The sequence below is a fragment of the Caloenas nicobarica genome, chromosome 7, assembly GCF_036013445.1.
Source record: "Caloenas nicobarica isolate bCalNic1 chromosome 7, bCalNic1.hap1, whole genome shotgun sequence".
Lineage (NCBI taxonomy): Eukaryota > Metazoa > Chordata > Aves > Columbiformes > Columbidae > Caloenas > Caloenas nicobarica.
In genome coordinates this window covers 22,276,329-22,303,825 of record NC_088251.1, presented here as the reverse complement: position 1 = coordinate 22,303,825, position 27,497 = coordinate 22,276,329, and the positions used below count along the sequence as shown (strand labels likewise).

The window sequence follows — 27,497 nt, the reverse complement described above, 5'->3', positions numbered from 1 at the left end:
CAGCCTCAGGCTTTTTTTGTCATCCACAGTTAGCAGTTAAGTTTAGGTATTTCAAGAAACTTGTTGAATTCTGGAGGTTCAGCTGAGACAAACAGTTTAATCATGCAGGAGTCTGACAGAGGGGAGGTGGTTTTGTCTGCGTCAAAAGGACTAAGGCTTAGGGCTAATAGACATGACATATCTTTTATTATACAATAAAGAATATTATGTGCTGTAAATTAAGGCAATTTTAAGTGCAACAAGCTTATTGAATCATCAAGAAGGCATATTTGATTATACAAAGTTTAAAATTATTCTTTTACATACAAGGGTGGTCAGTGTCTGCATAAAGCATGTTACATGTCCTTCAGTTTGTTTAAAAAAGAAACAAACAAACAAACTTGATAATCCTCTTCTATTGACCAACAATCGCCAGCAGCAAACGCCGGTAATCGCCGCTTGTATCACTTGCTATCATTGTAGCCAAAGTCTTCTGATACATTTGTGTGAACATCTGTTTAATTTGCACAAGGTCAATCTATGCAAAGTAAAACAAACAAAAAACCACAACTTAAACGCAGTATATGATTTTAAATCCTAGACAGTCACCCCGCATCTCTTCCCTCGGGGACCACAGAACACATGCCAAGCGTGAAATGTGCAACTGATAAGCTCTGAACATCTTACAAGTCAGCTGGTCCCCGTCAGGACAGAGGAGCAGCTCCCAAAGCAGAGTCTAGCAGTTCTTGCTTTGTTAGGACTGTACCATCCTAACTCTTCTGGAGCTTGAGGTGCTTATCAGCTACAAGGACAGGCAACCACGGTTAAGAAGGAAGACAAGCAGTATTGCCATCTAGCTAGAGCTTTAAAACAAATAAATGTGTTCCTCTAAATCTGAACTCCATAAAAGCTTCATTGCAAGACAGGATTTCCACAGCTATGGGAGAAGGACCAAGTGCAAAGCTGGTTAGGGTAGATCGCTTTCCACTACATGTGACATTTACAGGGGAGAAAGTTCCTTACCTCGCTGCGTGTGACTATAATTCTGATGAGTGTAGAATCATCTGTGCCAGCGCCTTTCATAGAATAATAAAGTCGTTCTGCAAAAAAGGCTGGGCGATTTAAAGCACATTGCACTGCAATAAAGGATATTTTTTGAATTAGCTCCACTGGCAGGGTCAATTCAGGATTTTTGCTGTAGACAGCTAGAGGTAGGTATTGGCGAAGATCCAGTTACTGTGGATTGCAGGAACTATTTTATAGGGCTGAGTTTAGTTTCAAGATGACCAACTGAATTAATCCTTCGCAAGAGAAGTTACAGTTATCAACAGCTAACTTCTTTGGAAGGGCTTTTCAAAGCCGGCTGAAACCTTACTTCTCAAATAGGTAATTTAAAAACAGTTCTTGTCCTTGGATAGGTATTTTACTCATGTTCCACTGCTAGAATCTCAATAACAAAAGTACAGTTGTAAAGAGTTCTCGCTCTAGTAGTTACAGAATAGATCTCGTTTCAGGTAGATGAGCCTTTACTCTGTTCCACGATTTTCAGAGCTAAAGTGTTCCCATAAAACTCCTTAGCAGAATATAGTTGGGAAGTTTTTGCTTATCCGTTATGGCTACAGAAATGCTGCCATTTTGGTGAGCATTGGTGGCCTGGTGTCTGCAGATTTACTAGTAAATCATACTGATTCTCACTATCAGCAAATTGTGCTAAATTTGAACTGCCTTACTATTATAAGCCAGCAGGAAAAAGTGAATTCAAAACAGGTCTTGTATTTTGCTGAAGTTTTGCTTAGCAAATGCTGAGCTTTTGGGGGGCAGGTGGTGGTGGTGGGGAAGAGGAGTGGAAAGGGAACTGTGCCTGAAGTAGGTTTGCATTGGTTCTGAGATCACGAGTGGGGGTGGTTCAGCTGCCTCTGCTGAGGTGTCACACAACCAGAGTCACGGCTCTGTTACCCTGGTACTTGTGTCATTTTGCAGAGCTCTGAAAAATACAACTACAAGCACTAACCAGTGCCCCTTGCTCCTGGGTAGCTGCCTGCCTTCCCAGAGAGCTGACAAGTAGCTCCTATGTAGCCTTTTCTTGCTTCCAACTGACTTCTTCATGGCAGATGCTTATTTTCTCCAATTAAGTGTAAAGTGAATAATTTGAATAATTGAAGTTACTTTTGTGCTAGCAGAGTGTCAGATTGTGTGTTCATTTACCATGTGGCCAGTGTTGAATTGGATTCTTCTTCAGTTATGTTTAGGTTTAATTCCTAAGGGATAAGGGGAGGGAAGAACACATCACTTACAAATAGTCTTCAATCCACGTTCCACATTTCCAGAAAATTCTCGGTCAATGCTGCTTAATAAATCACGATTAGCAATCTACAAATAAACAAGATTAATACATGGATAATGAAATGCAGTAACAACTGGAACCTTAATTTAAAATACACTGACCAAGCTCATGTGTAATCAGTGAAGAACTCCTACCCTGGAGTATGCCTCAACTGTCGCTTTCAGTTGGGGAAAACTTCTGCTTGCCAGAACCATATTAAAGCAAGATTCATCAGTCCCAAGTTTTCCTTCACCTGCTTGGTACAGACGCTGAGCATCTTCTTGAGCTTTTTGATAATCCACAGTTTGATTCTCATCCCGATTACCCTAAAAGCAAAGACAACAGATGTCAAGTGAAATTACACAGAGAAGGCTGTGCTTTAGCTCCTTGCAGGGTAGACCCCAAGCATGTATCTTCAAAGCTTGAAGCAGAAAGAGTAATACCAGTTTGAAATATATTACATTGCTTTAAAATGACTCCTCGGATTAATATTTCTTATAGGCAACAAATACTATAGTGCCGAGAACCCTCTCTGTAGGGCATGCTTCAAACTGACTCAGTTTCACCCCTACATACCATCTCATAGTTCTAATTAAGTACTGTACTTAATTCTCTATTTTACTTAATAATGTAAGCTTTCTTTTGATTTGTTTCTAGGCTTCAAGTTGCAAAGAATCTTCACAAATGAACTAGTGAATTACCTTACTGAATATGCACACCTGAAATATCTCAGGTCTTCTATTTTATTTAGAAGTTTGCTAATTTCAAGTAATAATGTCTCCAGAAAGCACTTCCTATAGCTGTAATATGTCAGTAGGGCCTGTATGACATTTAATGTGCTTTGGGTTTTTTTTTGCTGCTCAGTGCATGGATGGATACTGCTAAATATACTGCCTGAGTAGGCTGAATGAATACGTGCTCCTAAATACTGTTGTATCTATAGTGGTTAATATAGTACTTAAATGATGTGGTTGTCAGTTATTGTAAACTACTGGATTTATCAAAATAAAAATTAGCAGCATGAGCTTCTCAAGGTTTGCTTTCTTGTGGATTTTGACTTTTTAATCTAAACACCTAGTGCATAGCTGAACTCTCGGAAAGGTAGAGACAAGCGAGATAGGGAAATGTCACAGAAATTCTAACAGCAAATAGGCAGATTGGTCAGAGAAATGAAGGAAGTTGCATTAGTACATATTTCTCCCTAAACATGGATGACTGCAAGTTACTGTTCTTCAACATAAAATAAGCCCTAGTAAATGATATGGGATAAGCAAGCTCCAGTGTTCACCTGAGTTCAATAGCAGCACTTCCCTAATTCTGGTGATGAGGAGGGAAGGAAGGCTGTGGTGTAACTTGGGAGGGAAGTTTTGCCCTGTGGTACCTCTTAGCTTGCATGTAGGGATTCTCAGAGGTGTTCTATATACCATAAAGGTTATCCTGTCAGATTCACCCAAATTATTTTGTTAACATATGCAAAAAATAAAAAACATCTTGCTTTAACTGCAGTGAGAAGCACCGCTTTAGAGTACCACTTGATTGCATCTGCAGAATAAAGTATTTACATGTAAGTTCCTCTGAAATGAATATAGGGTGCTAAATTAGGACACACAATTCATCATAGATTTATAGATAGGAAGTGTCTCATCCTTGGGGAGGGACTGAAGTGCTGTCTTGTCATTAGGGAATAAGTTAGTGGCCCAGGGCTTATTTCTTAAAAACCTGGTTCTTGCTAAGCATACACAGGCACCATTATCTTACAAAAAGTAAAGCTCACTTGGCACATGGATATAAGTAATCGTTCAAAGTGTCCTGAAGTGTCTGCTCTGATGTCTTGTTCGATGTCCCTTCCAAATTCTGATTTGTAGCAGCTCACTATTTCTCGTATTTCCTGGTTTGTCCTTGTGCAAAGGATCTCAATCAGCACTCGCTCTTGGGTGCCTGCTCCCTGTAGACAGAGAAAAGGGCATAACTACAAAGCACTATCTATTCAGTTTTCTTCAGCTGTGAAATTAGCCAGTCATCTCTTATTTCAAAATTTAATACAGTGTACATTGTAAGAACAGTATCCTTGCAGTATGAAAGCACCAAGTCTTCTATATACTTAAAATGGAATGAAGATTCCCCAAACATTCAGTTAGAAAAAAATTGCCAAAACCATACATCCACAACAGTGACATCAGCCAAAGTTAACTGGAAAATGGTTTAGGAAGGGAATTCCTTGGCAACCTTAATCTGGAAACATCCTGGAGGAAGGTAGAGCCTTATGATAATCCTTAAAACTGAAGATACACACATAAATTCTGCTTTGGTCAGTAAACAAGTGTGTTCCCTATTCCAGGTGTGGCCACTTCCTCAAGACAGAGCACCGGCAGGAACTTTTCATAGGTTCCTCTCTCCACAATAACAATTGACTGTGAGTTCTCTGTACCACGAGCTCTTACTGGTACAGTCATCTCTATCCAGGCAAGGATTAGATAGGAGTGGATTATGTGGGGCTTCCAGGTAATGTTGTATTATAATTTTTTTTAAATGGTCAAGAGTGGCTGTTGCCTCCACCAAAGCCAGATGGTCATTAAAGCTCCACACGCCTTAGAAGATCTGCATTCATACAGGGGTTAAGTTACTTGTTTCCAGTATGAGCCACCTGCTGCAGCTCAAACATGCAAGAAATTCTGGTAAACTGGACGTACCAGTTTACCTGAAACCTGCTAGCTCACCTAATCTCTGATGCAGTCTTAACACTTGAACAGATACATGCATCATCTGACCTTAAGAAAATACTTTTTTCATTGTTGTCCTTTTGGGAAATTAAAAAAAAAGGGATAATCCAACAGTATCTTTCAGTAACAATGGTTTGTTCTTAGTAAGGAGAAGTATGTACCTTCAATTTAAACAGCGGTTACAGTGTTAATGGCACCCTGGCCCTTTCTAGGTTGCAGGAAAAATTATGGCCAAGTGGCAGAGAATAAAGTTCTGTCCTGCAGCGTTTCATCCTGTGCTGGATGGACGGCTGCTCTGCATTGGCTAATCCTGCAGAAATTGGCTGGAACTGGGGGACGCAGTAGGAAATAATTTTTAGCCTCACAGTCCCAAAATTTGTTTGCCACTACAGGATTTTTTCAACAATGCAGGGATCGGGTATTCTCATTTCTTAGGTAAGCATTTTAAGATGGTTTTAAACTATTCCATTCACAGGAAAACCATACCTTCATTGCATGACGTAAACTCCAGGCATCATAGTAGGTGGTAGGCATGAAGAGTGCTAGAATCAGTTCTTCTATATTTCCACTTAACTCAGACTTCAGATCTTTAATTAAATCCTGTTCAATTAGAAACAGAGCAAGGGCTTTGGAGAGTGTTAACCATGTAGATCATATACTGAAAAAAGATCAAGCTAGAACTTTTGTGGCTGATTTCTACCTTTGTGCTGTTTTTCCTGTGAAGCTTTGTTTTCTTATAAAGAGCTTCCCTCTCTGCAAAACTTGGACAGCTCAGTTCTTTTCCAGTATCTCATAACTACTTAGGACCTAGTCAGGTCCTGAAAAATGCCACAACTATAAAATGCCAGTCTAAGTTGCAAAAATGACGGAGAGAAGAAATTAAATTATCTTGGCCTTTTATTGACTAACCAATCCTCAAGCAGCTTCTCTGTTTCTTACAAAAAAACAGATTTCAGTGCTGGTTTGTGTGCTTAAAAAACTCAGTATACTGTTTCAGACACTTAATACAAGGACAGTTTAAGCTTGATTATTTTCTACCTATCAAGCATGACAAAACCAGAGAAGCTTCTTGTTTGGTCAGGGACAGAGCCAGCTCCCAACCTTTCCCCATTCCTGCTTCTGCCAGGTATCAGGACAACGCCGTATTAAATACCACATGTCCCCTGGTACACACGGAATATAACCAAAAGAAGCACATTTTAAAAAAATGGCCAAAGCACTCCCCAGGACTGAAGTGCAATCAGGCAGTTAAAGCAGCAGCTGAAATTTTGGGTTTGTTGAGTGCTTCAAAGAGCCAGTGGACATACCTTGCCATACATAGTCTTGAAAGCTGCCTTGATTTTTTGCCTTTGATCATTGGAGCGGTTAGCAACAACATTGATGATGGCCTGCTCATCAGTTCCTTGGAAACAGAAGTGCAATTTCATGTAAGAACTCATAATAATCCCTCTGAGGTGGGGCATTTCATAGTCTTGCATTTGGGTATAGACTACCATTTAAGTCTACCAAATTTTCTGTGTAACTTTGTCTACTAAATTGCCCAAGTCATTTTGAAAGTGTGACTTCTGAAAAGCTTGGGAAGAAAAAATGTTATGGTTAAATAAATATTGAAGAAAAGGACAAAATGGCAGTAAGAAGTTAGCTCAATAGAAATTGAAGCTTCTGTTGCTTACTTACCAAACCCTTTCATAGCTTTGCGTAGAATTTCTGCATCCCTTCCAGCATCAAAATTTGGAGCAGCTTTAATTGTGCCCTGGGTACACTGAACCATTGCTGCAGGCTGAAAATAAGAGTCGCAGGTAATTAGCTGTCCTGCACAAATTGAAATTAAAATCACAACTTTGGAGTCAGTACTTGAGAAGGAGTTGTCCATTAGTTCCCCATTTATTCTCTAACACAGAATCAGGGTGACGTTTAGTTGTGTTGAAAAGCTTTGGCCCACTGATGCCAAGGCGATGCTTTTACCCAGTTGTATAGATGAAGATCTACTTGATGAGTGAGTATACACAGATATGGGGTTATGATTTTGTTCAGGTTGTGCGCTGAGTGTAGCTGGGAACTCTTGATGTGGAACACACTGTAAATTGTTGGAAAACAGCTGTAAAAATACTAAAACTACAGAAGCCACATAAGATTGATTATAGAAGAGGATACAGCACATACCGGACCAGGTATTGGTGATGGTGCTTGTCCACCAGGATATCCTACTGAAAAGAAATTAAAGAACAAGATAAAATTAATTAATTAGCTCTCCTCTTATTACTTAAATGCTATCTAATCTGAAAATAAAGCCATTTATAGACCTACCTCTGCACAAAACTTTTTTCCTAAGTAATGATACCTATCATAATCAGTAGCTGAATCTCTTGCCCTTGGAAATGATGGGAAGAAGCAATCATAGATGCATTCAGGTACATACACTAGCAAGGCAATTCTAAAAAGATTAGATTTACTGGTGGTGTGGGAACTGGAAGACTGTCTTTTTATTAAACACTGCTGTCTTTGACAAAAGCCAAGATAACCCATGGAAATGCAGAATGTGTGTCCTGTGCTCTCTTTTAAAGTCATATTATACAGTTTAAAATGTCTATCATATAAACAATAAATATTAAGAATTCATTGGTGCAAAAAGAATTGAAAATATCTCCTTCTGTGATCAAAAGCAGTGTGAATACAAGAGCTACAACTACATTTTTTTGTACTGGAATTTTATTTTTATCCATAATACATATGTACAATTGTAATCATTTTAATAGCAGCTTAGTTATTATTAAACAAAGCAATCATTGAGAAAAAGTTTTTGCTGCTCTGAATTTCTTGCAAACACAACTGAGACATTCCAGGACAAAAATCGTCTGAATGGTAACTAACCACTCAAAGCATTAAAAACACTGCACCATTTTTAAGCAGTGGTGTGCATTCTTCTGTCCACTTCCCTCACTGTGCCAGAGATCAGCATGAACATGCAGATCTGAACAATGCATCCATTTCTTTGAGATTAACAGAACAGCTACTTATTGAATGTCGACTCCGGATTTGACAGTTCTCATCGGATACTTGCAGTTTGAAGAAGAATAAGAACCTAAAGCACTACATCAGTGCCACTAGTCAGTGACAGCCATCCCTTTTGGATCTAACACCTGTAGAGATTGTTCTCATCAGCCCTTCAAGTGGTCCTGTCAGGAAGGGTGGTAGGTGTACAGCATACAAGCCTCAACAGCTACAAGTAACAAAGGTAAGGGCCTGTTTTTTGTTACTACATATCCCGAGATCTCTTGGTTTAACCTTGAATGCTTAAAGTTCCATATATATGACATACCTGGAATTTGTGCTGGTCCACCTCCAGCATAGTTTTGGGCAGGAGGCTGTGGATAGCCACCAAAGCCAGGGCCGGTGGGAGGCACACCAAAGCCAGGGCCTGCAGGAGCTGGGAGAGGAAGAAAGACTTAAGCACGCTTAATGTTTTGTACTTGACTTCTGACACAGCATGAGCCAGGTTAGTGAGCAGAGCAGTGTCTGTGTGCAGTGGCCCAAAACCAGCAGGGCCCTGCCACCAGCACGCAGGTATTTACTGCCAGATGGCGATCTGCCTGCGTGCTGCTGCCTGCAGCGATAGATAGCTGAACAAACCTGCTTTTCTTTACTACCACCAAGCACAGGGAATGGTTACACCAGAAATCACTCCCGAGGGGTGTTCCAACAAAGAATCTTACCTCCAGGATAAGGTGGCATTCCTCCAGCTGGGGCAGCTGCAGGGTAGCCCCCCGGGGCAGGGTAGCCCCCTGGGGCGGGATATCCAGCTGCTCCTGGATACCCAGCACCCGGTGGTGCTGCAGGGTAGGTCCCTCCTCCTGCCGGGGGGTATCCTTCAGGAACAGTGGGATAGGAGTACTGACCGGCCGGTGGGTACACAGACTCCTGTCCTGTCGGCTGAAACACAGAAATGGGATGTCTGTCTGCCTGCTAACAGGGGACATTAGAGTAAAAACTCTCAAGCTACCAAAATGTCCACATGTATAACAACGTGAATTATATAATTAGATTCAGCACTTGAAGCGGCAGCAGCAGAATTCCTAAAGCCTGGATGGGGGCCTCCTGGTTGGGTTTTCTGCTGCATCTCCCATGTTCATACAGAATCAGAGTGCTGTAGGGTGGAAAGCACCTCTGGATGCCTCTGATCCCATCCACCTTCAAAGCAGGGCCAGTTTTGGAGTTGGATGAGGTCACACAAGGCCTTGTCAAGTTTTCGGTATCTTCAAGGAACCATGAATCCACAGCATCTCTGGACTCCTGTTCCAGGACTACTCTCACGGTGAAAAATGTTTTCCTCAAAACAAATTAAAGAGTTATAACCTGTGGCTGGCGCCAGCTGCCCTTTCACTGAGTATCTCTGACAAGAGCCTGGCTCCAATGTCTCCATCACTCTTTCTTACATGGCAGAAGACTGAGTAGATCTCCACTTAGCCTTCTCCTCTCCAGGCAAGTAGCCCTCCCTGGACATGCTTGTCCATGTCCCTGTTGTACTGGGAGGCCACAACTAGACACGGTATTCCAGATGTGGCCTCATGAGCACTGAGCACAGAGGAATGAATAACCATTTCCCTTGACCTGCTGGCTTCGCTCTAGCTGAAGCCTGGGGTGTCATCGGCTCCCCCGCAGGCACACACTGCTCAGCCACATTCTACTGCTCAGCCACCAGGACCCCTGTGCTCCTTTACTAGAAAGCTGCTACTCCTATCCCACATAAGGAAAAGGTGAGCTCAGCAAGGCTTGCTCTCTATGAATCACTAGGACCTCATCTCCTCCTTTTATAGTACTTTAAAGAGTTTAGTATTGTTAGGGAATAGAGACCTTCCCTAACAGTATCTTTGAAACTTCTGCTTCTCTTGCACAACCAGCATTTTCAAGTGTTACTTGGTAAGAACTTACAAGAGGTGGTTTGTTTGTTTTTTCCATTTCCTTTGGAATCCAGGTTATAAAGAATGGACATTCAATGACTAAATCTGGGCCACTGAGTCAGACTGAACACCTATTACAGGTTTTAAATAAAAAGAATGAGCCAGACATCTCTATGCCTGTGTTTTGCTATGTGTATGACTTACCAGTCATACCACAAAGGTTGCTATTAGCATTAGTGTACATTAGAAGTATTTACTTGAATGACCAGGATCTCTAAGGGAAAACCCTGTAAGTTTAAAGTCATATACTTGATCTTAAAAATCAGGTATTTAAAATCAGCTTCATAGCAAAACATAATGTATAGACTCATTACTCACTTGCTGGGAATCATCTTTACCAACTAGCTTTAGAAATAGGGCTCACACACTCACACATACAGTACACACTCATTCTTGACTCCAGAAAACAGCAATACACTGTGAAGTGGTAAAGTCCAGCTCAAACATTCTCTTCTGGGTTGGTTGCCCCAAGATTTCTAGCCCCAGATTACTATGCCCAGGATATATAACATTCTCTTCCCCAGCAGTACAGTCTAACCTTTCTCTGCCAGACTCAACGAAAATATTTTAATGGAATTTAGATTCACAAATCCAAAGTTAGGATCCTCAAAAGCCTTGCTCAGACAACTATCAATATTTCAGAAGAAAATAATTTCACTTTGTTTTTTTGCACTTTGGGCATCATCAATGAGACCAGGAAACCTCAAACTGCTGATATTGAATCTAAAGGGTCTATTAAATTAATCCATTGAAGTTGGCTATACTTTAGATGCTAACTAAGAAAAAAAATATTTTCACATGTAGTTAAGAATAAATTACAGCTAAAATCATGAAGGTTCAGCACAACCTTAAGGGGGAAAAGAAATCTTGGAGTTAAGAAAGTCTGGTTTCTAACATGTTTGTCTTTAGTTTGACTGACTTTAGTGTTTCAGAGGGAGCAAGGGTAAATTGTAAAGCAAAATAATTGCAGAATTTATCACATGTATTTATATATATTGCATGTATTTATAGCTTTTCAGAATCTTAATGGGATCAAGGCTGAGCTCCATGCTTGTCTAGTTCTGTACTACATAAAACACAGATTGCATCAAATTCCTACAATTAGAGTATGATCAGTGCCATACTAATAAAAGCACATAGTTGTATCTAGCTTTAAAAAATGATGCAGGCATATCAAAATGACTGCAGTATCAGCCACGCTTGATACATTCCAGCCTTCCATTAAGTTTCATTGGAATTTTTACTCCATTCAGCCATAAGCTGAAGCTGGAACAAAGTCCCGCAGCTGAAGGATAGGGGGTCAAAGTCAAGATACGGTGTCTTTATCCTCAGAAAAATATTTGCCTGGTGTCGTATGAAAGCTGAGCTACTGGAGTAAAGCATTCCAAGTTCTTCCTGAGGGTAATGGCCACTGAAGTTTATCAGCATCTCTGTAAATCCTGGGATATGGGTACGTGGAATATTTGGTAGCGATTGGCTCAGAGATTACCTCTGACCCTGTATGTAAAGACCCTCATATTTATGTAAGAACTACTGATACTTTAAAAAAAAATTATTTGCTGAGATAGTTAGCTATAATAAAAAACAAAGCCAAAACCAAAATGCAAAAAAACCCAAACCCGCAAGACAAAGATAAACTAAAACAAGACCACACAATAAAAAACCTTTCTAGAACAATACACAACATTAAAAAACAATAACTTCCTTCTTGGAATTCTGACGAGACAACTGTAAAGCCATCTGCAGGTATATATAGATGTGCTGGTTTGACTGAAAATGGGTTAATTTTCTTCATGCAGTTAGAAACCTTTTTTTTCCATAGCTAGCACGCTCATTATTGGGGCTTAGTTTAAGAACAAGAGATAACACTCTGAGACAGAGTTAATGTTTTTAATTGCTGCGGTCTAAGAGCCAAGGACATTCTGAGCGCTCTGCCCCCAGGTGTGAGGCAGTGAGGAAGGGGGGCAGAAATGGGGCAGAGCTTGACTGACATCCAGGCTGATCAATAAGAGTATTCCATCCCATTAGCATCATGCTTCAGATGTGAAGAGAATCGGGACCTTCCAGTTGGCTTTGCTCTTCCGCTCTGCTCTCTCTCTCTGGGGCACAGCCAGGGGAGTTTCAGTCAGGACATTTAGCCTGGCCTTTTGCCATTTTGCAGAGGCCTCTGGGGTTTTCTGCCTTTTTCCTCTCTTTTCTCTCTCTGGGATTGGCTGTGGGACTAGGTGCCGTTTCCTGGGACTGGCTGCTCAGCGCGTTCGTGAGGAATTGCCTTGAATATCTTTTCTTTCTATTTTATATATATATTTACTAGTAGTGTATTAGTATTTTGTTATTTTATTAAACTGTGTTTATCTCAATCCAAGTTTCTCCCTTCCCTTTCAATTCTCTCCCCTATTGGGGGGGGCGGGGGGAGGAGGTGAGTGAGTGTCTATCGTGGTTGTATTGCTAGCTTGGGTTAAACCACAATAGACAAATCAAAGACCATAATCTAGAGAAGAATACTGTATATGAACTGACAGTTACTATTTATACGCAGAGAATAGTAAGAATATAGTATATGTAGTTTACAGAATATAAATAGATTAGGAAGGCAACACATTCCAAAGCCATACTTACAGGATAACCAGGGAAAGCAGGGTAGCCACCAGAAGGGGGATAACCTGGGTATGACATTCTGGGGGGGGAAAAAAAAAAGTCACTGTCAAGGCACTATATATGACTTTGTAGTAGTTATTTCCTTGCTAATTACCTCTTAAATCACTTGAACAATATGTTTAGTACCTTTAGAATTGCTCAGGAGTACTTGTCAGCTATTAAACCCACAAAACCTTTCCTTTTTTTCATACACATAACCATAGCAAGCAGGATTCACAAGAGAAGCATCTTCAACTTTGTAATTAACTATCACTCTTATTTAGGGTGAGATAGATATTGAAGCACGGTAAGAGGCTTGAACCTCCAAAAAGCACTCTGAAATACAGGATATACCACAAGGTGCCAGCAGGAGGGGGCTCAGCACTTTGCCAGAAGAGAAACAGAAGGGTGAGGCCAGAGCAGGGTCCCCGTCCTGCACCGTGCCAGCCACCACTGTCCTGTCACCCTGCACGTCTCCGCTCACAGGGGCAGTTCTGTGGGAAGAGCAGTACTCTAGCTATCCCGTCTAAAATCATTATTTGATAGAAACCTGTGTAATCCCCCAGCATTACTTTATTTGTGTAGATTTCTGTTTCCTGCCAGTACCTGTTTTAGTCCTGTTTTTAATAGAGAGGCTTGGGGAGCAGGAACAGAGCGGGACGGAGATCACCCCCCACGTTGCCAACCAGTTGAGCAGGGAGCTTTGAGGCCATTAGCCAAGTTACGAAACATTTAATGGCAAGAAAAAAAAAACCCAACATGTTAATGCTCACCAGCCAGATACCCTGATCAGGGCCTGGGAGCTACTCACAGCATGTTTGTAAGACAGTATGCACAAATCAAAGGACATGGGAAATACAAAAACGACTGCAATACAGCGAACGATTATTCACATTTCTAGGTATTCACTGGCCAAACCAAATGGATTTGAAAGCAGATTTCTTCCTGCATTGGACCATTAAGGCAAATAGGTGGTCATAGAATTAAACACCTGAGACTTAATGTGAAAAACATTAAAACTTTGCATAGGTTAGTTCAAATAAGAGCCCAAAACAACTTGCAGAGAAGCACAGCCATGCAGCCTCACACTGACAAACTTGGATTAACACTTCCAAATAAATAAAGGAGGAAGAACAACATGACGTGTATTTGTAAATCTATGCTTTAATCATAAACACTGCTCATGGCTATTTATTTCCCTAAGAAACATCTTTAACTGGTACCTGTACAGTATTTAGTATTGACGGTTGCTTGAATGCACTTTAAATTTGGCTTACAACAGAACACTGCTTTTGATATTTCTCACTTTACCACTAATTGTAATTCCTTTCAAGAACAAGATGACCAGCAACACTTCCTTCCGATTTCAGTTGCATTCTTTCCACTTACAGGAAAATCTTGTGTCAGCAAAACTCAATATTAAAAACCAACCAACCAAACAAAAACTTCTTCACCTTTTCAGCTTCATGTAATTCAGCTAAAGTTACACTATTAAGAAGACAGAATTGTAAAGCCTGTAAAACTTGTTGAGGTGCACTGTATCATTTCCACTGTACAACTTACTATGTTTTTCGTGATGCAAAATCAACAGCTGGCGACAGCAACTCAGCTGTTTAAACAGCTGTAAAACATTTAATTTGTACAGTAAATAGGACCAAACAATCTTTTAACCATATTAAAATATAGCCAGTTTTAGACCTATTGGTAAGACAATTTAGAATGGATTTAAGTTTTTGGCTATGTCTCTGATTTACTAACAAACACATTCTGGCAAAAAAGCTTTTTTAAGGCATGAGTTTCCAACACCTCATTTTCAAGCAAGCAAGCCATCAATGCTATGTCATATTTTTGATTAGCAAATTAATCACCGTGTAAACCTGTGACTTACAGTGCACTGTTTAGCACTTCTCTTACTTTTGTTGTATTGGTTCCTTTTCTAGGATTCCATTTGTGACGTGAGTTCTTTTGGGCCAGGTACTGGGAATTGTGATATTTCATTTAATCATCCCCCTCTTAACAAGACCTTGATTCCTATTTGTCACTCTTCTGAATCACAGAAACAAAATTAAAATATTTTCTTTGTGTTTGCTTTACCTAGGTAATTTTTTTTCTTTTTTATTTGAAAAAAAAATAATGAAAGGGTTCGGTAAGGACGGTTGCTTCAATTACTTCAGGCCTGTTATAACCAGATGGACACGATGCTAAATTGGAGTTTCAGACTCGCCTCTGACACCAGTTAGAAGACCCTCTTCAAAGCTTACTATAACCAGACAACATTGTTTACTGAAACCTCTTTCAGTATGCAGATACGTTTTCCAGGAGATAAATTTTAAGTCGCACACTATTAAGCACTTAGTAAACCCTGAACTGTGCTGCCGCAGCGCATGGCCTCACCTCAAGCACAAGCATCCTCAAGCAGAACAGAGGCTCTGATATTACTGTTTTTATGAGCAAAACAACAACAGATTTTCCCATCAGAGTTTAATGTCCGGCCCTGTTGCGGGCTCAGCCGCGGGCCGGGCGCCGGCACCGGCTGGGCGCCGGCCACGGGCGGCTGCGGCGGCAACCCCGCGGGTTCTCTGCGGGCTGACATCGAAACCTGGCGGCGGCGGGGGGGGAAGCGTCTCTTTTTGGGGGGGGCTGGATGCAGCTCTGACGCTGTAACATCAGGGGACGCGCCGGACTCGGTGTGTTGGGCGGGAGTTGGCGGGTAAAACAGTGACCTGCCCCCCACGCTGCTGCCGCGGCCCCCGCGGGGCTCCCCGGGCCCAGCCCCGCACACGGCGGGCGGAGGAAGCGCCGCCCGCCCGGCCCCGCCCCGCGCACACCTGCGCCCCGGCCGAGGACGCCCCCGCCAGCACCACACCCGCCCCCGGAGCCCTTAAAGTTCCCCGGTGGGGCCGCCAGCCGCCCCCGCCCCGCCCGGAGAGCCACCGCCCGGTTGTTTCGGGGCGGGAAGGGCGGTCACGTATGGCGCTGGCCTCTCCCCGCTCCCTCAGCCTCCAGCCCCGGACCGGCGCGGCTGCGGGCGCAGGCAGGTAGCACTCACTCCTCCTGAGGCGACCGGGGCCCGTCCCCGCTCCGCAGCGGGAGGGCAGCCCCCGGCCAGGGGGCGCGGCGCTCTGGGCCGGGCCGGCGCCTCCCTCAGCCGGGCACCTGCCGAGCCCCGAGCTGGCGGGCTGCCGCATGCGGGGCCGCCCCGGGCCGCAGCCCGCCCGTGCCGCAGGGCGCCGCGGGGCGGGGGCCCAGCCCCCGGGCGGTGGGTGAGGAGACCCGGCGGGTGGGGGGCGAGAGACGCCAGTCAGGGCCGGCCGACTCCTCTCTCCCCTCCCGGCTGCCTCACCTGAGGAAAGACCTGCGGAGCCTCCGGCCTCTCTCCCGCAGCTACACCGCAAAATGGAGGCTGTGGGGCCGGGCGGTGCCCGCCCCGCCCCCGGCACCGAGCCCGCCCCGGCCCGGCCCACGGGCCCCGCTCCCCGGCAGGGCCGAGCGGGCGGGCAGCGGCTCCCGGGGTGATGGCCCTGCTCACCCGGGGCCCCTTTCTGTCTGTGCAGGTCTGCCCCGCCGTGCTGAGGGAAAGCTGCAGCTCGCCTAGTGCTCCTGCAGGACGGCCGAGAGGTAAGTTCAGAGACAGCAGTGCCACAGAAACGCAGGACGGCTTGGCCAGTGGAGCTGCGTCAGGGGAGGCATTAGCAAGGGATATGCCAGGCGACGCCGTCCCGCCGCAGTCTTAGGTGACATCCCATGGGAGCCCTTAGCCACCCGCCTGGGAAAGGAAAGAAGTCCACACTGCAGTTCCCTACAGCATCACTGCAGTGGAGTTCAGCCCTAAACCGAGTCTGTTATCCAGTAACACATGAACCTGTAGATCAAGATCACCATTCAGGAGCTGGCAGGTAGTCAGCCGAGTCATCTAGGCCAGCAGGAGAGTGTGTAACGAAGTATATAAAAGACATAAGTGGAGCTGGAGGAGTTGCGCCGCCTTATGCGGTTACTAAAGGTCAGGATATAGGTCCCAAGAGGGTGTAAGGGTGAGATTGTCTTGCCTACTACATAGCTTTCTCTAGAAAGAAATCTTAATTATAGTTATTTGTGTGCAATTGTGGGAAGTGCACTTAGCGTTTTGTTTGTCTATAGCAATGTTTATTCATGTTATACTTAGGCACTACATGCTCATAGTCCTTCCTTTACCTGGTGGTTAACTATTCATAAGAGATTCTGACCAGCAAGATAAAATTTGTGAAGGATGCACCTATGATATTATGCACCAGTTACTTGGGATTATTCAAAATAACTTCCTACTTTTTTGTGGTAAACAAGTTAGCAGTTCAGAGACCATTAAAATGCAAACAATTTTTTTTTCCTGGAACCTGGTGCATCACTTGAGATCTAGATGAAAACAACAGCCACTGTTCAATTTGTCTGTAAATCAGCATTAAGTGCAGGCAGCAGAAAATAATTGGGTAATAATTTACCACAGTTGCCCACTTGAAATGAAAAGCACCTAAAGCCACATAAAGAATCTAATAAATTACTTATCTTCAGCAAAATTTGGCTTGCTCTCCCTTATTTGCCCAGAGCACAATTAGGAGCAGCTTGAAGAATTTAATCTTCACAGCATTCTTCAGCTGACACTCCCAGTGTATGTCTACTTCATTTCACCTCTGTTAAGCACATTTCTTTCAGGACAGGTATATATTTAAATTCCTGTTTCCACATGAACCAAGTACATGTAGAAAATACACAATTCTTTATCTCTTTCATTTAGTGGACTGTTTGGATTTGAGCTATTCGTGAGAGAACAATCTGTTTTCACAAATTAGTGGGAAAAGAACAAGAGAAAACATTAAACAAAATGGCACATGTCTGAAGAATCTGTTAAATGCAGTGCAGGTTTATAGGTTAACTAGAATATATGGAATGGAACCATTGTGGTCGTCTAAATTTCATTGCATGTGTTTAAGGAAATCCTTTGGCTTGTTGCCATAGCTGGAGTTAGCACATTTAGGAAAGCTTCTAAAACCCCATGCAGAGGCAAGGCAACTTCTCACTATTAGAAAATTCAACTTTAGTGAACTTGGGAAACAAACTCTTAATCATCTTTTTTGCATGTCCTTGCATCTTGTGCTAAGACATGATACTGTACACAATTCTGGTCTGGAGGGACCTGGCTCTCAACTACATAGTTGTGATGAGTGCTATCAGCCAAGCTGAAACAAAACTTTTTTTTTTCGGAGTAATTTATTGTTGGTGACATAGGTCACTACAGCATTGCTGTTTCTCTGTGCTATGTATCCTGGTTATAACATTATTTCCCACTTAAATATGAAGGATTACTTTTGATGTTCTATTTCAGCCAATATAGTTTAAGAAAAAAAGCTTCACCACCATTTGTCGTAAGCAACAAGATCTGGTCAGCTTTGAACCATAGGTCAAAGTAAAACAAACCAACAGGATACTGCAGTGATCCAAGTCTAAATTTTGTACTAAAAATACTTTTCCTGTTACACTGCCTTGTGACTGCAGTAATTAATATGCGGATAGTCGAAGTGAGCTGTTGAGTTAACATTCCATGTGAACAGGGAGCGGAGCAGGTCCAGTTCATGTCAGGAAGAGCCCTGGGTTTGGTTTAGCTGCTCCAGTGAGTCACTGCCCAGTGAGTCATGTCAGGGCTCCACCCACAGCAGTCCAAACATCGAGATTTCACAGAGACCTCACAACCTGAGTTGCCACCAGGATCTTTAGTTCCCTTGTGTGGAACCACACTAGTAATAGATGCTTCGCCCTTCCTCAAAGCACAGACAGAGAACAGCGGGTTGTTCTGCAACATTACTTAAAAGAGCAGCATGCCCAACATTTTTTGCCATTGACTTTTTAATCCTTAGGATTAAACCATGCATTTCAGATTAGTTACTAAGAGATGGCGTATGTCCACAGGTTCACAAAATCACACCCCAAAACACTGTTTCCTCTTTGCAGACTGAAGTATTCTGCCAAGAAACTTAAATGACTCAACTAGCAAGGCAAACTTAGTGACCTTCATCCCAGTATATGAAAATGATCAGTAAATGAGATTGTAATTCTGGCAGCAAGAATTTTTTTAAAGTATCAAATTGTAGATATCAAAATTAAGTTTGTTTTTCTCAACAATATAGAACATTTTGTCTTATCTCCACTTTCCGAGGCTTACAACCAATCACATGGTTTATCAAAGATCAATCACTGGACATGCTGGGTCAGTTTGACACAACTTACATTCTAAATGAGGAATTTGGTGTAAACCACTTAGATGTCCACAGAAGGCTTGACAAGAACCCATAATTAGTTAAACTACAGAAGCCAGGTATTAGCATAAGCAAGAATAAAGAACTTGTAAGAAAGAACAAAGGCTGTGTTGAAAAGGGAATTTGTAGAATTCTGTTAAGTTGGTCTGGGATCAACTGCAAGTTTTTTCTTAACCGAGTAGGACACAAAAGTTAGGAATAAGCTAATGTTACCTGCTGACAAAACTGAGGTGTCATCAATGCCGAGAATAATAGAAAACAGGAGAAATATCTGAATCTAGATTTTTTCAATTAAAAAGTGTCATAATGCCAGGTCATGCATTTAAATTAATAATTTTTTTGGCAAATTGAAGTTCAGCTGCAAATTACAGCAGAGGCAAGAGATCGGGGTGCTCAGTCATACTACATGACAGACACCAAGAGGCAAACAAGGAATTTATAACAGGAAAGTATTAGTATATTCATATATTCATTGATCTATAGGCTGATATGGGGTATTGTCTTTACCAACTCAAGTTCAAGAAAGACTGAAATTAAGTTTAAAGTGGACAGCTAAGTGATTGAGGCGCAGACAGTGTGTCAGAGAAAAGGAGACAAAGCTTAATGTGTTTAGTAAAATGAAGGCTACAGTATGATGGTTAGCTATAGCAGATTCTGTATAAATACCAGGAAGAACATAAAATAAGAACTTTACTAAGGACAAAATAGTTATATTTACATATATTTCAAATAGAATTTAAGATATGGTTGATCAAGACAGGAAAGAACTGAATTTTTGATTCAGGAAACCCCTTCTAAGAAAAGGGAACTAGAAAAGATGGCAACAAGTGTCTGTTAAACACACCAAATTAGCAGCACAAACTTCTTTCCCTACTCAGAGAAACACATAGGATTATCCCTTTTTTTCAGTCACATGAATTTAGAATGTCAAATTTCAATTGCTTTTTAGCTTAACCAGGAAAGTAACAGTAGCACAATACAGTCTGCAAGGAGACCCTTTAGATCTTATTCTAATCCTGGTCACCACCACACCTGTTCTGTGCAGCATTGATCCAAGTACCTGTGAGCAGTTATAGGAAACCTGACTGTTGTGTACTGCCCATCTGTTAATATCTCTTGAAAAATCATCTAAATCTCATCTGCAAGCCCTGCAGCACAGCAGAGTGAAGGGAAGCTGATTACTTGTGAGGGCCCTAATATGACTAAGTATAATATACAGTGTATATAGAAGAATACTTTGAAGGGAAGCTGATTACTTGTGAGGGCCCTAATATGACTAAGTATAATATACAGTGTATATAGAAGAATACTTAGATAACTATCTTGACTATTTAGAGCTAGACTTTGTCAAAGTTATTTAGAGCAATGCATCCTAAACAGCCAAAAAAACCAAGAGGAAAAAGTCCCCTAATAAATCCAAGAAGTCTATGGTTTACAAATCAATAGCAGGTTAAAGCTTGAAATCCTTGGTGATGTTTCTGGGTTCCCAAGCTTTTCCCACCAGATTTTCTATTGAACTTCATGTTTTAAGATTTCTGTAAAGTAGAATAATTAGAATAAAATACCTTTAGGAATTCCTGTCTAGATTTTCAAACTCCAGAGAAGGAATGCCTCTATCTCCTAGGTAAAAATACAGCCCAGGCTTTACAATTAAGCAAAATTATGCATTACATTTGTGTTTGTAATATTGTCCTTCATAAGAGTGGCCACTGAAGTTTGAAATCAGGCATTCAAAATTCCAGAGCCAAAGTAAGGTTCACAATGTGCCGTTCGCCCAGTAAAAAGGGACAGAATGGATGGGATCAGAGCTTTTACAGGAGCTTTACTTTTTCCTACTCCAATTCCAAGCATTTGGCACTGTGCTGTTACCTCTACTTTGCAGTGAATCCTCCTACCAAGGAAGACGTAACCTCAGTCCCTTATGACATATCATCATTAGTCTTCTGGTACTTGTAAGGACTGGCAAACTCCACAATATCTTTTCTGTAGCTATGCATTTTGTGCAGAGCAGCTTATTAAATAGCATAGCTGTTCAACTTGTAGAGCATTTTACATCTTCCTTCTTACATTTTATCAGTTTTCCTAACAGGGAATAGCAAGAGTTTACTGCAGAGATCAGGGAAAGAATATTATGCTTTCCCGCACCTTGAAACTTTTTTGCAGTAATTGAAAGACTTTGAAATGCTGCTTGCTCTTTTCCTCCACCTATTTCAAGGCTTACTTCAAAAAACACCCCAACCTAAAAAATTGTGAAATAGTTACATGGCTGGTTATGAATGTTAAGTTTAAAGAACAGGAGGGAAAACAAATAATTTTTATTCAGACTAAGAAAAAACAACAGCCAAGTTTTAATACTTATTTAATGCTCACAAATATAATTTTCAGATATTAGAATCTTTGCTATACCTTCAGTTTTCATGTACATTGTCCTTGCGATTAGAACTTAGCATTTAGCATTGAGTCACTGGAGGAATTCTTGCTTGGAGCAACCAGTTCAGGATCTACAGATTTGTAACCGGAGTCCCTTTCTTGGATTTATCTGGCAAATTAGCACAGAAATTATTTTGGCGAACACTGGCCTTGCACATTGATCTCACATTTCAAAATCATATACCAAAACAGATGTGAGCCATCAGAAATGGTCATTAGTAATTAGGTGGGAACAGTTATGTTGCAGAAGAGGGATGCTTTCACTCTTCAGTAGACCTGAACAGACTTCTAAAGGTCATGGTATTAGCCAGGACTGTAAAAAGTTACAGCTCAGATTGGTATTGGCTTTTTCTTTCAAGTAGAACTCATTCAATGTGAAATCAGTTTCAGGGAGAAAATGGGAAGTTTCTGCTCACATAATCTTAGCAGCAGTACAGGGTCACAAACCAGAAAGTTCCTATTTAGTAACACCCAAATTTTAGTCTCAAAACTTCATGAAGTGGTTTTGCTGCACTTCGCTTCTTTGGCAAAGATGGCAACTCCAGTAGCTACACTTGTTCAGCCACAAATGCTTTTCAAGCCCCTTTTAACAATTAATCCCCCCATTGCTGGTGTAATTCTCTGAACCCTCACTTTATGAGGGGCTAATGCAATTGACCTTGATTTCCTTTCCCAAATCATCAGATATGCATAGGAACACCACAATGTAAACTGAATTCACCATCTCATATTCATGTCAGTACCCTGCTGAAGGACACATACACAGCACCACTGATAAACCAGTAACCATTCTGTCATCCTCCAGGGAAAAGTGTATTACGTGCAGCACAAGAAGCCACGCTTTGTGTGCTTTAACAGTTGGAAAAAACCCCACAAAGAAGTTTGCAGAGTTGGAGTTGACTCGTATGCACTCTAATTTTCCTTCCTGATGTGGTGTTATCCCCCCATTTCTTTCAAAAGAGGATTCATTATACAATAAATGAGAACAGGTTGGTTTGGTTTTTTTTTCTGGACAGAAGGCATTCTTGCCATTGCAATGGAACTTTTATTTCAAATACATTCTTACAATAAAACTGTGTTTTGTTATACAAGTAGATAAACTCAGGAGACAAAAGATTAATGTATGCCATTTTAAAACCCTGGGCTTAACTAAACTGCAGCCATTCCCATTCATTTCCTAAACCATATAAGGGTTTTTTCAGGGCAATGGAAATAAAGATGTAAACCAAGTCATCTAGGTAATTAAATTACGGTCCAAGGAAATTTATAACACCATCATAGAAAAGTGTATCTGCTCATTCTTCAGGCTCTTTGAAGTGTAGGGTGGCAGAAGTTTATTTATAAACTCAGAAGTTTTTCGTTGAGAGCAATCTGTGACTGTGTGAGGTTTGCCAAGTAGGTTACCATCAGTAGGTCCTGAGAGGGGGAAAAAAAACCAAAACACAGTGATCAGAAATATTAACAAAGGTGGTAGCCTATTAGGGAGTTGAAGGTTTAACACTGTAAAGCAGCTTATAGTCAGCAACTAGAAACATTGTTAGTCCTGGAAGTCCTCCCCTGAGGAATGCTTCCCTTGCAGGAAGAACGGTTTTGTAGTCTCAGAATATGAAACACTGCTTGTGAAATTTTAACTCAGAGTTCATGCATGTTAACCAGCAAGTCAAAGGGCATAAGCAAAATTAAAAATTAGTTCTGATCTTGCAGACTGTGGGTGAACAACACATTCAGAAACTTAGCTTTTACTTTCTAAAAATCTGTTACAGAAGTAAGGTAGCACACTAAAACCTTGTTCATGTCCTAAGTGTTATGCAAGGAGACAAAACTTCAACTCGAGCGAAGGCAGCTGGCAAGTCACCAGTCATCCTTGAAATCCGTACTGCTTTAAGCTTGGTAATTCATATTGTCCAATTACTCTAAAAGAAGAACTGGTGCTGGCTTTCAGATTACTTGCATAATTCTGAAGTACCTTAAAACTTATTCGCTCATTTGCAGTTGCTTGCAAGATTATTATGGTGAGCTCCTTTATCCACCTTCAGCTCTTAAAACATTAAATTACTGACAAGAAAGGGCTGTGTTTTCTATTAATGTGTTTGTATGAACAGATTGTTTTGATCACAGCAAATTTGTGTCTGTATTACAAATTTACAAAATTGCTGCCAACACACCAAAAAATTAGATGATGAACTTACATTGATATTGCTGTTCAACATTGTTTCAAAGTCCTCTGGTGAAATCTTTGGCACCTGGTTAATGAGATCCATCAGGAAACGCCCAACAGTGTTGTCAGCAGCCACTTTGCCAGACTAAGCATAAGAAACATACACTTCAACATGAGTAAAACTCAGTGTTTATGGCCCAGAAAGAGAATATATAAAAAGAAAAACAAGATGCACAAGCTTAGACCGAACTTATTTGCTGGCTTATAAAAAGCTGCCCTTACCAATACATCCTCTGCGTACTGCAGCACCATTGTCAGGGTATCCTGGATCCTGGCTGAGGCCGACCCCACCTGCTGCAAGTCACTGGACAAGCCAATCACTCGATTAGGGCTAAAACAAGTCTTCATTATAAGATCCACTGAAAGCAAAATGAGGATCAGTGAAAAAAACCTGACTGCCACACAAACCAGTTTAAATCCTTAACTTGTTGAAGAGTTTTAGGATAGCTTCAGCAAGTCAGTCTAATTCCCAGAATGGCAATTTTACCAGGGTAAAAAAAAGCATTTGAACAATATCACAACAATGGTTATAACACAAGTGGGAAGAAAACATTTACCTCCTATCCGTTCTGTATCATAATAAACATATTTCACTGTTAGAGGTGTGAACATCACACCCATAGTTTTACCAGGGACTCCCATTGGGGCACTAGAAAAAAGAAGAACAACAAAACATTTTCAGCATATAGGTATTTAAGGGAGGAAGTAATAGATTTCCATTTCAATGATCTCTGTTAGTACTGAAGTGTGAACATGAGTAGGTTACTCATTCTCACCAAAATCAGCAATATTAAGACCATGGATAACTGAGGACATCACAGAATATTCCTTGCTGGTCTGACATTTGTAGTATCTCAGCCACAGTTCCTCCTTACTTATAGAGCAGGTATTTTTCTAACCTGAAGTACTCCATGCTTTGAGAAATAACTTAAGGAGGAGCATAAATATGACAAAAACTCAAGCACAAAGCACTCTCAACACCTTTACTATTCCTATTATTCAAAGTATTTGAAGTCCATTTATGCTTTCAGTAAGATGTCATGAAAGGGGTTCCTTTTTGAAGATGCGCGGTCAAGAAACAGTAGACTTCTGCTACAAGGAAAGGCTGGGTTTTTTCAGCCAGTACTGGGAAGTACAGTGAGATGAGATAGTTTCATTTCTCAGTTTTAATCTCCACTATTAATTGATAAAAATGGAAGGGGTTCAGGGGAAGAAAGTCTGATCAAGATGATGCTGTTTCAATTATGTTTTAACTGCACTAATCCTCCAATGTGTATAAACTTCTGAGCAATAGAGCCCAGTGACTACAGGTTAGCGTTCAGACAGTGCGATGGAAGCTGGTGACATCGATGCTAGCTGTATGCATCCTGTGAAATGTCACAAAGATGTTCAGAACACTTGAGTCACTTAAGCCCTAGAAGGTACGAGCTTATGAAAAGTCAGGTCTTTCAGCTTACATACTTTCCAATGAGAAGCGAGCCATGACCCATGCCTCACTTGCTGTATTCTAGCTACTGCACAATATTGTCCAGAATGGGACACTGCAGCCCACTACGCTTCTTGTTACCCTGATGTGGTCTCTCTCAGTAATTCAGATAGCTCCCCTCCCAGAAACACAGCATGCCAGAGTACCTGACGTAGGCTTTAATGCTCATGCGTGAATTCTGGAGACTCGTGTCCACAGTGAGGTGGATTGGATTGTGCGCTTCCCTGCTGTAATACTCATGGATCAGGACGGAGTGTTCCGTGATGTCATGACCTGTTGCGTACCTTCAAAAGAGCACAGGTTGAGGAGCCATTCCTCCAACATTCAAGTGTCAGTGTTTGGTATTGTTGGTATTTAACAGGTTAGTATCCTAAAACACTGATTTGCAAACACCGACCTGCAGAAGCACACTAAATACAAGTGGTTTAACTAGAGAATTTGTAGTTTCATGGCCAGCTGTCCTAGAATTGTCAAAGTCACAAGCTGAGCACATCCATGCCCAAAACAGGCACAGGGCCAATACTGTAGTACTAGCCATAAAGAGTCAGTACAGTCGACATCAGACACCCAGGATTCAGTTATCTGTCAGGATGTTCTGGACCAACTCTTGATTTCTGTCAAAAGTCAAAACATACCAAACAACTTTGGACCAACCAAGTAGATCTTCCACAAATCAAACATCTCTCTGCAGGAGGTATAACTTGTTAATCTAGCTCCTTTAACTGCTCTGCAATTAGCTTCTTGCATACCCAGGAAAACTCTTGTCATTAGAACTGCACTTTGCTGTGCTATTAGAAGGTTATTGAGGAAGTGTGTTCCACAGGAACAGAACCAAGGTATTCTGTGGGATCACAGAAGCATGAAAAGACTAATAAAGCTATCTACCCACACACCCAGATACACTGTTCCCATAACGCCCCCCTGATCTTGCTTTGCATCCCACACACAAGTACTTCCACCTTTTCTCAGCACAGAACTTCGGCATGCTCAAGCTGATACCACTGATTCCTCCTAAGGCCTTCGGTACTTGAAACTACTCTCCTGTGTTCTCCCTTCTTTCTAACCAGTTATGTCTGTGCTGCAGGTTGTATGACAGGTGGCTAAGTTCTTCTAACAAAAGCCATGCAGGCATTCTCTAATTCATCAGTCCTCTGTGATACCTTTGCTACATATAAACAAAAATGAACCCTGTAAGTCTCCAGTACTGTCTCTTCCTATTAGGAATTGCAGGAGCTTTACAACTGACTCTATAACAGGAGTTGCAAGATCTCACTGTCACAAGCGTTAGCACTTCTGCTTCTCAACTCGTGACACGGAGAATTACGTATTTCAGGTGGTTTAAGGGACGAACACAACTGCTTTCGCGTTCTTGCAGAAGGAGAACTTACCAGCCCAAGATGATCTCGCTAGGAGACACTTTCTTGTGCAACTCATACATGTTTTTGGCAAATTCCATATCGACTGCCACCTGAGAAACGGGAGAGGGCCGAGTCAGCTGGTGACAGGGATGTTACCCCGCAGCGGAGGGCACCGCGGGCACAAGCGCTCCCATCGCAGGGCAGCACCGCCCCGCCGAGAGACCCGCGGCCCGCCCCTGGAACAGCCCGGGGGGGCCCGTACCTCATCCTCGGACTCGTTGTGCGGGACGGAGAAGCAGTTGGTGACCTCCACCGAATGCTTGTCCACGGTCCCTGCGGGGGGGGCAGCGCGGTTAGGGGGGCGCCGTGGGGGCGGCGGGCTGCTCGCCCCGCGGCGGGCGGGGCGGAGCGGCGGCTCTTACCCAGCAGCGTCCCGATGACCCGCGCCGCGCCCTCGTTGCGCCGCTCGAAGCTGTCCACGATGGAGGCGAGCACGACCGGGTGCAGCCGCACCACGCGGCCGCCGGGGAAGGGGCCCGAGAGCGCGGCCGACAGCGGCGCGGCCGGCGGCGGCGGAGCCGGGGCGGCGGGCGGGGGCGGCGCGGCGGTGGGAGGAGCGTTTCCCGCCGGGGCGGCGGGCGCCGTTGTCGGGCTCTGCGCCGGGGGAGCCGCGGGTGTAGCCGGAGCTGGAGCTGTCGCCGCCATGTTGCGAGAGAGAGAGAGAGGCGGGGGGTCCGCGCCGGCAATAATTGGCTGATCCGAACGCCTGTCACACAGTGCTACCTTGCTATTGGGGAAAGTAGTGTTCTAAGGCCCTCCTGCCTTCTGTTAACCAATCTGGAGAGAGCGATGAGGGAAGACGCTTTGATTGGAGGAGGAGTACACGGTCTCTGACTGAAGCACAATCTTGTTCCTCCCCTCTCGGGGCCGGAAAGTTTTTCGATTGGGTTCTCGCATTCCCCGCCTCCGCGCCTGTCTCCTCTCTCCATTGGCTAATTTTACCTCTACAAGCGAGCTGTCAGGGCGGGAGGGCCTATTTATTGGCTGTGGCGCTGTCATTCATTCTGCTGGTTGCTAGGCGGCAGCAGGGTTCCAGTCTGTGTG

General features: G+C 42.6%; 2 protein-coding genes across 3 annotated transcripts; both read right to left on the bottom strand.

The window, feature by feature from the left end:
- Nucleotides 1-87: 87 nt before the first annotated feature.
- ANXA7 (annexin A7) lies at nt 88-16,046 on the bottom strand. Of its 2 annotated transcripts, none has more exons than XM_065638556.1 (13): nt 15,961-16,046; nt 12,600-12,657; nt 8,736-8,952; nt 8,342-8,449; nt 7,186-7,229; nt 6,700-6,802; nt 6,330-6,424; nt 5,509-5,622; nt 4,077-4,247; nt 2,458-2,628; nt 2,274-2,349; nt 1,003-1,115; nt 88-517 (listed from the first exon to the last, which is right to left on the bottom strand). In XM_065638556.1, exons 2-13 carry the CDS (start codon nt 12,654-12,656, stop codon nt 395-397), a joined length of 1,392 nt encoding a protein of 463 aa, XP_065494628.1. In that variant the 5' UTR covers nt 12,657; nt 15,961-16,046; the 3' UTR covers nt 88-394. The 2 variants fall into 2 exon arrangements, with proteins under 2 accessions (XP_065494628.1, XP_065494629.1); XM_065638557.1 differs by having other exon boundaries at nt 7,186-7,226.
- A 6,279-nt stretch (nt 16,047-22,325) lies between these two features.
- Nucleotides 22,326-27,118, bottom strand: EIF3F (eukaryotic translation initiation factor 3 subunit F). Its single transcript, XM_065638817.1, has 8 exons — nt 26,816-27,118; nt 26,656-26,726; nt 26,424-26,503; nt 25,182-25,319; nt 24,107-24,198; nt 23,772-23,908; nt 23,521-23,634; nt 22,326-22,747 (listed from the first exon to the last, which is right to left on the bottom strand). The coding sequence occupies exons 1-8, from the start codon at nt 27,096-27,098 to the stop codon at nt 22,670-22,672; spliced, it is 993 nt and encodes a 330-aa protein (XP_065494889.1). The 5' UTR covers nt 27,099-27,118; the 3' UTR covers nt 22,326-22,669.
- Nucleotides 27,119-27,497: the final 379 nt, after the last annotated feature.

What these genes read in the sequence shown, in the direction of transcription:
- EIF3F (XM_065638817.1), bottom strand. Translation starts at nt 27,098, where the DNA reads ATGGCGGCGACAGCTCCAGCTCCGGCTACACCCGCGGCTCCCCCGGCG. An exon ending in ACAACGAGTCCGAGGATGAG is followed by an intron (nt 26,504 to 26,655) that starts GTACGGGCCCCC and finishes CCCGTTTCTCAG; the next exon opens with GTGGCAGTCGATATGGAATT. An exon ending in TGTTGAACAGCAATATCAAT is followed by an intron (nt 22,748 to 23,520) that starts GTAAGTTCATCA and finishes TCCCCCTCTCAG; the next exon opens with GACCTACTGATGGTAACCTA.
- ANXA7 (XM_065638556.1), bottom strand. Translation starts at nt 12,656, where the DNA reads ATGTCATACCCAGGTTATCCCCCTTCTGGTGGCTACCCTGCTTTCCCT. An exon ending in TGGACCAGCACAAATTCCAG is followed by an intron (nt 7,230 to 8,341) that starts GTATGTCATATA and finishes ATTTCTTTTCAG; the next exon opens with TAGGATATCCTGGTGGACAA. An exon ending in CAAAGCTATGAAAGGGTTTG is followed by an intron (nt 6,425 to 6,699) that starts GTAAGTAAGCAA and finishes TCTGTTTCCAAG; the next exon opens with GAACTGATGAGCAGGCCATC.